Consider the following 14,111-nt stretch of genomic DNA (forward strand, 5'->3'; position numbering starts at 1 on the left):
TGTTATTTTAGTAAATGTTGGCAGACTATCGGTACATTAACCTTTTGTTAAAGTGATTAAAAACATCCTGTATGCCAATTAGCATTTTTCTAAGCGAGCTAAGCCTGCAGTTGATCAATACTTGTTGGATGTTAAAAGATTGAAAATGATATGTAATATAAGATACAAGTTGATTACGTTACGTTATACCAGACTTTGGAATTTCATAAATTTAACAATAACGTGAATAATTGAATATGTTCAAACCTCAGGTGAACCCACCACTTAAACGGCATCATCGGTAAATTCAAACGTAGATTATTACATCAGTTACGAAACACAATTCGATCTCGCGAGTGCCGAGTAAGCGATGGTTACCTGTCGCGATGCTCATTTCACTTTTAGCAACGTGTAAAACGTCTAACATTAAGTAAGCTACGGTAAATTGCATTGCGAAAAAAAAATTATTCGACTGAAAGTCAAGCACGTTGCGTTCGTGAATGAGCCTAACCATGCAGCTAAGAAATCGAAGATTTGTGTAACAATTGTTACCGCCACGCCACGTGACAGAGGAATCCCAGGGAAATACCCATAACCTAACACATGCAAACTCACCAACGTTGCCGAGAAATGGAGAAGTTACTCGGAAGTCTCTGCTTGAATCTGTAAAAAACATAACAAGACACTTGAATTAATTTAGCAAATTGGCTTTTCAGTTTTCAAATGAATTATTACTGTTGGCTAGTTTCGTATTTGTGCATTGCATATTATGCAAGAACAAAAGTTCGGCTTTAAATGACCACCGTGAATTATCAATCAATAATTAAAGTATTGTTACCTCGACTCTGGGTTGCTCCACACTTTTGCACGTAGTAGTTCTTGTAGCATCTCAGGTCTATAGGTCAAGCGACGCACTGTTCACACAATTCAGATCTTCACTAATTTCTTATAATCCATAAATCCGCACTGCAATAACATTCGATTTGACACTCACTTTTTGTGCTGTAGCTGTCTGAACCGACTGAATAAAGCTGCTAATAAAAAACAATAAAATTAACTATCGACGCACAGACACAAAAATAGACATCACTGAAATCTGAAGTTACACAAAGCACTGAAAACTCGGGACACGAAATTCACCTTCAACGTTCGCAGGAATTTTTTTATTTCAGTAACTCGGTATTTTTTCAGGCTACACGCGGCTTCTCGTGTATTATTTACAGATGAGTGAAAATGCACTAATCGAAAATGCACTGATCGAACGTCGTGACACAAACTGAAGAACGCGACTGGGCCTGAACGTTGAACCGGTACCGAGAACACGAGAACGCGTCACTTCACTCCAATTGCTCGGCAACGACTGAAGCCGCGCGGCGCTCACAAGGGAGTAAAATCAGTTGTCTGAAGGACGGAAGATAATAACCCCCCCTGACGTTTTTCTCAGGAGTGGGGGTAGCTGCACGCGACGAGAGGGCGGGAGAATTATTATCTTCCGTCCTTTAGAGAACCGATTCGAATCCGTTCACGGGACGCTTACGCCGTTGCTAGAGCATTACCGTAACATGCGACGTCAGGCGAAGTATGAATTCCACGACCAATTACGGATATTTTTTGAATGGGATTTTCGCAACTTTTCAATTTAACTATAACGACGTTATGTTACCAATATTTTGCACGCGATAGTTGTTGGTTGTGAAGAACTTCTTTTAGTGGCGTGGTCAGTGATATTACTAATACCAGAGAGAAACCTCTAAACCCTCAAACTCGACCAAACCCGTCAAACTGTTACGCGAAATAACCCAGATTTATTAATCTCTATATATCCTCAGTCAACGCTTGACTAACACCCGTATTCATAGTCCTTCTATGACTATGAATACGGGTATAACACTGAACCATCACTGACCAGTGACTTCCGATGTGATCGCTAGGGGCCGTGTTGGTATTAGGTTGGCAAACCTCGCCAGGGTTCCGGCAGTACGGCAATTTGTGTAACTGAGACATAGGACTGCAGACAGTACTTGCAGGGCAACAATTTAGATACTGAGTGGTATGACGATTGGAATAACAAAGTGTTGTTATGTATGTACGTAGCCGGTATACTTTGCAATTGGAAGTAAAAAATTCATCATCGATGATGATTTTCACGTGTAATGTCAGTACATAAATCGTAAACTCCAAGAAAAGTTGTGTGTTTTATAAATTTCCAGTCAGTCTTAACCTTAAAAAATGAGTACTAACAAAAAAGTGTCATACTTCTACAATCCCGACGTGGGTAACTTTCACTACGGACCTGGACATCCGATGAAACCACATAGACTCTCAGTTATTCACAGTTTAGTGCTCAATTACGGGCTGCATAAAAAAATGCAAATATATAGACCGTATCGTGCCAGTACCCATGACATGTGTCGGTTCCACTCGGATGAGTACGTTGAATTCTTGCAACGAGTTACCCCCCAAAATCTTCAAGGATTCACAAAATATTTGAGCCATTTCAACGTAGGCGACGACTGTCCCGTCTTCGAGGGATTATTCGACTTCTGTTCCATGTACACTGGCGCGTCACTGGAGGGAGCTATAAAGTTGAACAACAATTGTTGCGATATAGCAATCAATTGGTCAGGGGGTCTACATCATGCTAAGAAATTTGAGGCATCGGGGTTCTGTTACATCAATGACATCGTCATAGCAATTTTGGAGCTGCTCAAATATCACGCGCGGGTTTTATACATTGATATAGACGTGCACCACGGAGATGGAGTCCAAGAAGCATTTTATCTGACGGACAGAGTGATGACGGTATCATTTCACAAATATGGCAATTACTTTTTTCCTGGCACGGGAGATATGTATGAAATTGGAGCAGAGAGTGGCAGGTATTACTCAGTAAATGTGCCCTTAAAGGAAGGTATCGACGACACAAGTTATGTACAAGTCTTTAAACCGGTCATCTCCAATGTCATGGAGTTCTTTCAACCGACTGCGATAGTACTACAATGTGGAGCGGATTCTTTGGCTAATGACCGGCTTGGATGCTTCAGTTTGAGCACCAAGGGCCATGGAGAATGTGTCAAGTTTGTTAGGGATTTGAACGTGCCTCTTTTAACGGTCGGTGGAGGCGGATATACTCTGAGAAACGTTGCACGATGCTGGACTTATGAAACGTCTTTGTTGGTTGACGAGCAGATAAGCAACGAGCTGCCGTATACAGAATATTTGGAATACTTTGCACCTGACTTCACACTGCATCCAGAAGTTGTTACCAGACAAGATAACGCTAATAGCAAACAGTATTTGGAGGCAATAACAAGACATGTTTATGATAATCTTAAAATGGTACAGCATTCGCCTAGTGTTCAGATGCAAGATGTTCCTTGCGATGCTCTCCCTCCGGAGGAAGAGAGACAACCCGAACCTGATCCAGATTCAAGGCAAAATCAGCAAGATACAGATAAACAAGTTGAACCGGCAAATGAATATTACAGCGGTGATAAGGACCAGGACAAATCTGACACAACGGAAATATGATTAAAGCTTATTCATAGAAATTGTAAATAGTAGGAGATTGTAAGACTAAAATAAGTATACATAAGTATTGAGTATAAGTTAATAGTTCATGTATATGTATAATTGAATGACATTATGGGATAATGAAACAAGTTGACATGCCCTGCTTTTGATTTTGTTGTTTCAAACGAATGTTGCAAATTGCATTACTAGAAAAAAGTTCATCTTCTACATTATAAGGGTAAAAATGGAATACTTATTTCAAAAAACTTCTTTCTCTCAGTTTGAGGAAAATGGTACAATTTAAAATCCACAATGTGTTTCTTGAAAATGTATATTGTTCGAGTTACCTCATTATTGCGTGCTGCCATTCAACTGATTACCTACGTATGTATTTAATTTAAATTTTTACTATTAACTGTTTTTTTTTCTCACCATCTTGGTTTTTGGCATTTTTCGTACATCTTTCGCGTGTGTTAAAATTTATGACGCCGAGTAAAAATGCTACAAATAATATAGAGCTAACAAAATTCCACATTTTCTTGTTTCTATGCTTTTAATTACCTATTAATCAACTAGACAGTCGAACCTGAAGCACTTATTTGACAACTTTGATTTTATAATAAGTATTTCATTTATCATGCATTTTTGTACTGCCAAAATATTCACATAGGGATCAAAATATGTGTACCCCTACTATTGCTTAGGAATATCTAGTAGTAGTGTTTTGAGACTCATATAACATTTCTACTCGCATTTTTTAATTCATAATAATTAATTGCAGAGCTATAAGCATTTATAAAGTTCTACAAGTGTATTGATATAGGATGATTGCTTCTTTGCATCAAACAATTTCAATAGCCAGAATCATAATGTACAAAAATTTATAGAAAATGAATCATTCAGCCTGCACACAGAATAAAAAGTGCAATAGTTTCTGACTTTGGTGTTTTTCAGTCCTCTGGTATCTTTTCTCAAACAGTCACTGTGTATTATACAATGGTTTCACATTTTATAACTATAAAATTGTAACTAAGCAAATGAATTTTTGATGGCAAATTTGAAGCAAAACGATTATAATTTAGATGAAAGAACAATGTTTTTCAGGCTAATAATTTACATTTTCTGAAATAAAAGCCCAGTGTCTTCCTGTCATCAAATACGAGAAATAAACATTTGTATTCTTTTACTTACTGTACTTAAATTATACCCTACCATTCACTTGTGCTTTATATTACGCACAGCAGTGCACAATGAATCAAGAGACAATATGTGAGAGTGAACGATAATTCGGTGAACCAAATTAATGAAAACTTATGAAGTTTCAAGTAGCTTATTTCAAAATCGTGAAAGCTCAAATATACGGGCACATACCAAATCCTTTTCCTGCTAATCATGAAGTTGCAAGAGATCATACATTTTAATCTGAAAATATCTTTACCGAGCCTGTAGATTACTATTCCGATTACTATTTTTTTCAGCATTTTTTTCAGCATAATCATTTTGCAGCACGTGGGATAATTATTTCTGCACATTCAATGCATTCACGTACGGAAGTCAGAGACAATTATCTGTAAAATATTTACCTGTTTATATTTGCTATTTCAATTACTATCAATAAATAAAAACAGTTCTGATCCTCGTCAAGTAATTTTATTATCTATGTTTATTATCGTATTGTCAATATAATTCTCTCTGTTCAGGGGCTATGTTGCTATATCACAGAGAACTTAAAAATTACTAATCGAGTTATTTCTGTAGTTCTATGAAATAGAAGTGAGCTTGCTATTTAGACACGCACAACTTGACATGGTCAAACTTTGTGAATTACAATAAATTAGATATATTAACTTAGAATAATTGATTCATGTACAATGAACTTTACACAAAGTGACAGGTGAGGCTTACGTGGTAAATATCGTCTGAAAATAATTAATGATATATTATACTTATCGCTCTAAATTAACAATAGAAGATACAAAAATACTCAACGTGACAAGGAACACAAGATATACATACGCAAACTTGCACATAAGCACTTGAGGTTATTTGTTTAAATTATACTTCTCAACTTCACTTTTTTTTTTACAGTATTTTTATATGTTTGAGATAGTTCTTAAAATCTGCATTCAATTTTATATTATAATAATTATATAAAACTGGATAAAAAGCGACATTGAGTGGATGTATGTGTATTGTATATATATATATATTTTTTTTTCTTTACACGTAACAATCATAGTAATCGTCAGTATGAGGATCTATTATAATATAGTTATGTTATTTAGTTTATTTATATCGTTATGTTCTCAGTCTCATGTAAAAGCAATCCCTTTGGTGGGAAAGGGCTCCCTTAAATTATGTTTGCTTTTCTTCAATAATCGTCCTCCTAGTGCAATACATTACTTTGACAGTATCATTCAGATCAGCTTAAAGCAAAATCTAAAACATATATAAACTGTTCGATAGGATAGGATAACGCAAGTATTCCGGCGACAGATTATAGACAACTTAGTTTTAGTGTTTTACTTGTATGAAGAAAATATGATTATTCTAATTAATCACTGCTCGTTTCAATTTGTAAACGGGTTAGATAGTTGTTCAATTCCTTTATGGATAGATAATGTTTTTATTCCTTCAATATATTCGTAATGCATCTATCACGATCAAGATGATAAAATCTTTAATCTAGTCGGTCGTAATCGAAAAAGAATGTGAGATTGTACAATGACAAAAGTAGCTAATTTACATCCGGAAATATAAATATGTAAGAAGAAGCATACTTAACTCGTAAATTATATGTATCTATATACTGTATAAAGGTCGTGGAATTAAAAACGTGACCACGCTATATCGTAACATGTGCATGATTATATTTCTCTTACCTTTGAAATTAAAGGTTGACAGATTATACAACTGAACCCTATATACTTAGAGAAAGTATCACACAGGTGAAACCTAGTTTATGTCTATGTACACATAATGAATAATTATAAAAATTAAAGGCATTTTTACCAGAACGGCAGGAAGTTTTACCTAGGAGCGTAAGAAAAGAGCGCCAGCCTTGAATGCCAGCCTCTAGGTTGCATAGTTGAGTAAAAATAAAAAAATTCAAGTAAATAATCTTAAAAAAGCCATCGAGAATTCTGCACTTTGGAACAAGCTCTTCATTAGAAAAATCACAATGCTAAAATGTGAAACATACATTAACATAAATGTCGAATACTTTCAGTTAAAATTCATCAAATTTAGAATTTGATAAATATCATGAAATGAACAAAGGAACTATCTGAAGACGATTTAATTCCACAGCACTCTTTTCTGTGATTCACACTCTCAGGTTTTGTTGACTAGATGCTTGCATATAGCCTGCCGGTAGTCACTGCCTTGTGTTACTATTGGTCATATTATTTTTTCCCAAACCTTTGCGTTCCATGTGTTGACTGAACAAAGGTTGTATATGCTGCACATGCAGCTAAATAGGCATTGGCTGAGATAAACTGGGTATTTGCTTTTACTTCTTCAATTTTCTGATGCACTTTTCACGTTTCAAAGTGTTTGTAGATACTAGTCACGTACGACATCACCTGTTGCCAATCCGGTCGCTCCAGTTGACACATGTCTCCGATGTTCTAATGGAAAAAGTAATTTCTTCATATATACAAACTCAACGCACAGTAATTAAATAGTATTTGTGTTCGAATCATCCTGTCAAGGGTGCGCTATGTTCAACAAATTCCCAATTACATGAAAAGATTCTGAAAATCACTTACTAACGTGTATTCGAAATATCGAGAAACTGGATCATTCAGTGAAAATATAAATATAATAAATACTGTGATCATAAGTGATATTACTAGACACTACAGTACATGTGTAGATATGAAGAAATGTAAAGGACGTTCAGCTCACCAGAGTTGTGGGTATTCCAACGCTTTCAGCTGCAGAAAACGCAATAGAAAAATTTCGCCTCTTCTCATTTGGAGAAAGTGAATCATAAGGAACTCTGTCTGGTAGGTACGAATGCAGGACAGCACAAAGGGCTAGTCCATCATTCCACGAGCTGCTAAAGTTTGTAATATCGATGTTGCGGTAACCAACTGTTTTATTCTGGCACCACTTCAAAAGTGCATTTCTCTTGGAGCCACCATTTTTTACAAGCCCACACAACGGGTCTTTACGCTCGCTTAGATCTGTGACACTGTTGCGTCTAACAAAGTCAATCGCTTTAGCATTTAGAGCAGCTGAATCTAGTAGTTCTCCAGGACTCAGCACAACAGGTACGGATTTCGTTTCTGTATATGCAAAAGAGAATGACAATTATCTAAATTCTAAATCATCTATGCATATGACTTACAGCTAACAAACTTAATGTAAATATATTTAGAAAAAAGCGATTGATTGCACAAAGGTGTCTACATGAATTATTGTATAATTTTTGAAAAATTATAGAAAGGTTTCTACATGTGGTCAACTTTGTACGTTGATCACAACCGGTGTTTATCTCTAAATGTAAAACAGTACGAAAAATACTTTGTTATTATAGTGAATAATAACTAATCAACTTTTTTTTACTTGCACAAATCTCTTTCCAACTGAAATATGTCGAAATAATTTGTTACTACTTCAAGTAGAAACATTTTGCCAATCAAATCCTGAGCTACTGCATATGACAGGAATGATAAAAGTATATTAATCCTTACATTAGAGATGCAATTTTACCAATGATCAATTTTCAACTATTCACATATTGTGTCAGTAGTAAACATGCAGTGATTGTCAAATAAGTTTAGTAATACATACGAATATGAAACTTCTTGCAAAAAAGAGGAAGAAAGAATGTTCTCTAAACTGATAACCTTACCTTACAGGAATATATATATGTATATATATGTGAAAGGTTTAAAAAATAAGTAAATAAAAATTTGTATGAATATATACAAGAAAAACCATTTTATTGTTGTGCAGTGAGAAGGGCATGCAACTACACGAAGTGCTCATGAGCTGAAATGAGAAATTAATGATAAAGTAATATCAGAAAAGTATGGAATTACGTTAGTGCAATGGGATAGAAAAAAGCGTACAAAAGCTACTACCTGAAGCTTTTTAATGCGTCTCATTTAATGTCCAGATCAAGAGTTTGAATAAAGTACTGGAAATGTGAGAGTTGAAATAAGCAATGTGGATGATTTTAATATTTCTTCAACTGTCAATAAAATCTAGCATTTGTATATTATTTGTTCATTAGGAAAATAGCTGCAAAGGATTAGTTGTAAGAATAATAAACTGTAAACTGTAAACATTGAATTATTGACAGAAATCATGCCTATGCGCATACAATTGTGTAGGGTACACTACCAATCTGAAACGTGAAATAATGTTATAATGCGTGCAGTACCAAAAATATATGCAAACTGCAAACTTTGCGAGAATTTCTATAGCCGAATTTTGGGAATGCTTTATGAACATTTCAGTTTGGTCGTGTACAGACTACACAATTAAAAGCAGTCTATTAAAGGAGAGCAAATTTGTGATAATTGCGTATTGATGAATTACCTGAAAGGGCTTTTCTAGTATTTGTTGGTTGAGCCTTGTTGTTGTTATTTGTCTGATTTACAGGACAGATTAGATTGTTTGTTTGTTGTTGATCACGGAGTGGCGTTTTCATTGATATCACATCGTTTGTTCCTATTGAATTTAGAGATGATGTGGAGCTACTGCGACTTCCAGGACCTAAATCCATACCAGTGGAATTACATTGATTTAAAACAAAAATATCACAATGTTTCAATTTTTCAGGTACTGCATTGAAACGTTTCCAAGAAACATTGTATTTATTTGCTCACAAAAAAATAATACTCACCGCTATTGTCCGCAAGTCCAGCTATAGAAACATTTATGGATTTTGTTATTTTTAACAATTCAAATCACTTTAAAGGTAATAATCACTTTCTTAGCAGTAGTAAATTACGAGATAATTCATAGGTGGTGCAGCAATATTCAAAGAAGCATTTTAGTCCAATATATTTCTACTACTTGTTAGGTGTATCATCTTGAAATTGGCATAGATTGTGTTATACTTCCTTGACATACTAGCAATTGATTTTCAAAGTGTTTTTATGGAAAATGAAAGTGAGAAATATGTATAATAGACTTGAAGTAATAATCCGAGTATTATTCTAGTTTAAAATTATGAACACACAGAGAGAGCAAAATTATGAGCTTATTTTCAAAACAACTCACCAGCTTTAGCCTGTTTGGTAGCATTCTCAATACTCTCAATCAGACATTTTACACTGAGTCTTGAATCCTGTCGTGAAATATTAGCTTTACGACGGGCAGCCATTTCTTGTGTAACACTGGTTAGTACACTTTGCTGTGTCTCTGTAGGAGTTGTAGCTGGTCTGGGTGGTGGTGGCATCGCTTTTTGATTGGCTAGAAAAAAATCATAGCTTATTTCACTGGCAGTTGTCAATTATTCCTGTACAAGCCTGAAGCACATTAAATAAGTTCACTCAACACAGCACTTTATATCTACCAGGATATGCGGATAATGGTAATAAGAGTTCACCACTCATGATGAACCTATACAATCAAATTTAGTTTAGTTCTTTCGTCACAGCAGGCTAAATTTTTCCCAAATTTATTGTGATACGATTTCGTGAACAGTAGGGTTGGTTTATGAAACAAATCACAAGAAAATTTGTTAAATTGTTTCCGACGGTTTTTTCTGATACTTTCAACACTTATGATAAATTATACGAATGTACAGCTTGAACCAAATCGATTGAAAGAAATTAAATCTTTCTTAAACACTTCCATGATTAGATAATTAGACAAGCATATTGGATGAATAATAGCTTCAACTAATGAAAATGAAAACATAAGCGAGGTAAAATCAATGTAATGGCAAATCAAATCTTAGTAATATATTTTTAACCCTGCAACGGTACCTACATGTCTAAGAGACATAGTTCCTACTTGCATTTGTATGATTGATTATTTTAGGATTATCATAGGGTTAAAGCACCTGATGCAGTTTTGTCCCACACAAAGAAGCAAGTTCTTTAAAACATAAAGTAATTATTCTAAATGAAAAGTGGACAAAACAAATGAAATTAGATCATGGTAGCAAGAATTTACAGACACTAATATTCTGAAAGTATTCTGTTACGCCAACACAAAAAGAATATATCTAACTATAAGAGTGCCTCGGAAAGTGCAAATAATTGACTAAAAATAACCAATAGCTTCTATATTGGTTTCCTTGGATCCTAATAGAATTGAGAGTATCAATGGGAAACGGGTGTGAACTTGTCTTGGAATGTATGAGACAGTGAGAATGATCGATTTTGTGAGCTGGTGTTGTAACGTACGATTACATTAGTTACAATCATACCAAAATATATATTCCAATTGACAGAATCTTTGAATGAAAAATTCAAACGAGGAAGTAGTTTGACAAAGTGTTTGCTACGTAATTTCTTTAAGATTATTGCATGTATTTGAAAATTATTTTGCAATATTTTTCGCATTCAAGCCCATCGCACGTGATACTCTCAAATAAAGCTTAAACTAATTGGTAACTTGGGGATAGTAATAAACATAAAAAGAGAACGAGTCACTAAAAAAAAGCAAATGATAGTTTTAAAAATCCCAAAATGTAATTGAACTTGACACAGGGTACGGCATAAAACATCACGCAAGATCTCCTTCTAGCAGACATGTAAAGGTGCGAAGAAATATGTGAATATACGTGATGGTCCCACTACACAAGCCACAGTTATAAGCTTGGTCCTGGGACTTACTGTTAGATGTAATGGTCGACGTCCATGGACGAATATGCACCACTGGTGGGCTACGTTTAGTTCTAATTTCTACTTCTGGCTCCTTCACAACAGCTTCATATTTATCTTTCATTGTTGTTGTTGCGGATCCTTCTAACTTTGCACCTGATTCAATATTTTCTAGAGACGTTGAAGCAGGAATGTTACAGGCATAGCTATCCTGGGAGAGAAAGTTTTCCGCAGTATCCATTAGTTTTGATGGGGGAGGTGTTTCTGGCAGTTTTGGCACAATTTCTAAATTTTTTACACCCATTATTGAGTCTTTGTCAGTTTCCTTCGCATTGTAACCTTGGTTATTTCCCAAGGTAATTGTTTCCGAGTTGTGATGGTCGCTTTCTACGTCAACATTTTTAGTTGTATCGTCGATACTTTTTAGCTCTGTTTGAAGTACAGGTGATGGAGACCTAGTGTTAAGATCAATAATTTTGGCTTTAACAAGAGTAATTTGACTTTGTTTTGTCAAGTCTTCAAATTTCTTCTGAACTTCAGGAACAGACTTTGGCCGTGTAAATGCTCTTCCATAAACTCCTCTTGGAAGATCATAGAGCCTTGCGTTTACCAATGCATCTTTGGTATTTACAGCTTTAGCACTGGTTTCAAAAGATTTATTTGTAATTGGTGAACCAGAGTTTGATCCTTTGTTTGGATACTTATTGGATCTTTTGATAGAAGAAAGAGGCGATTCTGTTATTACAACTTTTAATGGTTTGTCAATGACATTTGTCAATTTTTGCACATCATTTAGTGATTGAATACGTCGTTGACGTGAGCGCAGAACAATGCCATCTTGATAAGAAGTTTCGTTTCTACTTAGAATGACATTTGTTAAGACATTACTTTTTGATGATGATTCTATGCTCTCATCAGCTTCCGGAACGGGATGCAGACCTAAACTGCTGTGCCTTGGTGAGTTGTATTTATCATTACGCACGGTAGGCAAACCGATTAAAGATCGTGGTCGATTTTGTTTATCAGTTTCCAACTTTCTACGACAAGTTACAGTATCTGTCGTTTTTGAAATATTCTTACGTGGCGATGGCAGCGGGTCTTTCCGTGGTATCTTACAATCATTCTTTGGTGTATAAATCCTTGGTGCAAATATTAGATCTGGGTTTGGATTTTCTATTGAGATGTTTTTGACAGCTGTCTTTTTTATAACTTCTATATTATCGTATACAGGACTCTCTAAATCTTCCGAACCACCAGATATACTAGGAACAACCTTTGCTGCATTTGTTACAACGAAATTCAGTTTGCATTCCTGTGAACTTTCTGCTGCTGCAACAGAACCATTTTTATGTTGAACACCAAGTTCAGAGGTGTTCTTAATCCCACTATAAAATTCGCTCAAATGTTGATAATCATCTTTACTGGATTCAACTCTTCTGAGTTCTTCTGTAGATGCAGAGTATTTTTTCCCATTCAATCCACGCTTGAAATTTCTCGGAATAGATCTATATGTGAGGTCGTCAATCAAAGAATCGATCATTTCACTCACTGGTTCAATATTTTTTGTTCCAGTAAGCAAATCTTTTTTTTTTCGATTATGTGCATTTTGATTTTTATCTGACGGAGTGCGGTAAATATCTCGTGATAAATCCAGCTTTGTTTGAATTTGTGGTTTATAATCGTCCATTTTTAAATTCTTCAATGGTCTTGAAAGATCCTGATCAACTCTGGGAAACGTTTCCGCGTTTGACAAATTAGTTTTTATTTGGAGCTCAGAACTGCTATTGGCTACGAGTTTCTCTTGTTTTGCCTTATTATTAGCTTCGTTTTCTATTGAAGTTTGAAGAATTAGTTTCTCAACTCTACTCGTGCTTTGATTATTGATAGCTCCTGAAAGGATTGTTATTCTTTTATTTGGATCTTGCAGTTCGATTGCTGTATCATCATGTTTTTCCAGGTTCCTTTTCTTGAAAAAATCAGTTTCGAAGGATTCACCGTCGTTCACATCTATCAGAGAAATACCTGGCTTGGTTGTGTCTTTTGTACTGTCAGGCTCATCAGCTATATGAGTGTTGGTTGATTCGTTCTTACTTTTTTTCAAGACATTTGTCATTTCTGGATCTACTTCAAATCTTAAATCGTCCATAGCATATTCTGCATCAGAAAAAACATAATCTTTTGGCACATAAAACTGACTATTGGAAATATTAATTTCATAGGAGTCTCCTTTGGTGTTTTGAATTGCCGTTATATCTTTGAGGATGGGATTTTCACTTAGTTTTGTGCTTTTCCACGATGGTGTTACTGGTTTATATAACTTTGGGTAATCAGCATCAAATGAAGGTATAGCTGCAAAATGAGAAGTGTCCAAGTCACTGCCAGACTTTGATATACTATTTATATAAATTGGCTCTTTCAACAGTTCTTGCTTCAACTCATTTAATTCGTCATCCTCTGTCTTATACGATTTGCCCAAAGTATCTGCTTTCTCTGACGGTGTGTACAAGAATTCCCAATCAAAAAAGTGTTCTCCCCCATCAACCTTTGATGCAGATAAATCTGGATAGGTTTTTCTATTGGGGCTGTACGATTTAGGTCCTGCATCAAGCATCGAAAGATTACTGATGTTCGATTCGGAAGTTGCTTTCCTTGGTTCTGGACGATTTTTTGGTAACGTACGACCACGTTTCAATAAAGTATTAACAGTACTTCTTTCAACGACAGAAACTGGGGTGCTCAATGTCTTGCTGTCTAATTGATCAGGTGATGGTTTCGTACTACGATCGGTGGCCCCTAATTCATAGTAGAACCATTGTAATATAAAAC

General features: G+C 35.3%; 2 protein-coding genes across 9 annotated transcripts in view; one reads left to right on the plus strand and one right to left on the minus strand.

Annotated features, from left to right (window-relative positions):
- The first annotated feature begins 1,960 nt into the window (after nt 1–1,960).
- On the plus strand, nt 1,961–6,184 carry LOC124300620 (histone deacetylase 3). The gene has a single exon (XM_046754910.1). It carries the CDS (start codon nt 2,209–2,211, stop codon nt 3,508–3,510), a length of 1,302 nt encoding a protein of 433 aa, XP_046610866.1. The 5' UTR covers nt 1,961–2,208; the 3' UTR covers nt 3,511–6,184.
- LOC124300617 (uncharacterized) overlaps nt 5,138–14,111 on the minus strand; it is a 97,527-nt gene continuing 88,553 nt past the window's right edge. For all 8 annotated transcript variants that reach the window (XM_046754900.1, XM_046754903.1, XM_046754901.1 and 5 more), the window contains 6 exons: nt 11,298–14,078; nt 9,733–9,924; nt 9,353–9,373; nt 9,046–9,222; nt 7,402–7,784; nt 5,138–7,121 (listed from right to left, as the gene is read on the minus strand). In XM_046754900.1, the coding sequence (XP_046610856.1) occupies nt 7,032–7,121; nt 7,402–7,784; nt 9,046–9,222; nt 9,353–9,373; nt 9,733–9,924; nt 11,298–14,078 (3,644 nt within the window). In that variant the 3' untranslated portion in view covers nt 5,138–7,031. The remainder of the gene's footprint in view (nt 7,122–7,401; nt 7,785–9,045; nt 9,223–9,352; nt 9,374–9,732; nt 9,925–11,297; nt 14,079–14,111) is intronic.

The sequence above is a fragment of the Neodiprion virginianus genome, chromosome 3, assembly GCF_021901495.1.
Source record: "Neodiprion virginianus isolate iyNeoVirg1 chromosome 3, iyNeoVirg1.1, whole genome shotgun sequence".
NCBI lineage: Eukaryota > Metazoa > Arthropoda > Insecta > Hymenoptera > Diprionidae > Neodiprion > Neodiprion virginianus.

Coding starts and splice junctions, on each gene's coding strand:
- LOC124300620 (XM_046754910.1), top strand. CDS start 2,209: ATGAGTACTAACAAAAAAGTGTCATACTTCTACAATCCCGACGTGGGT.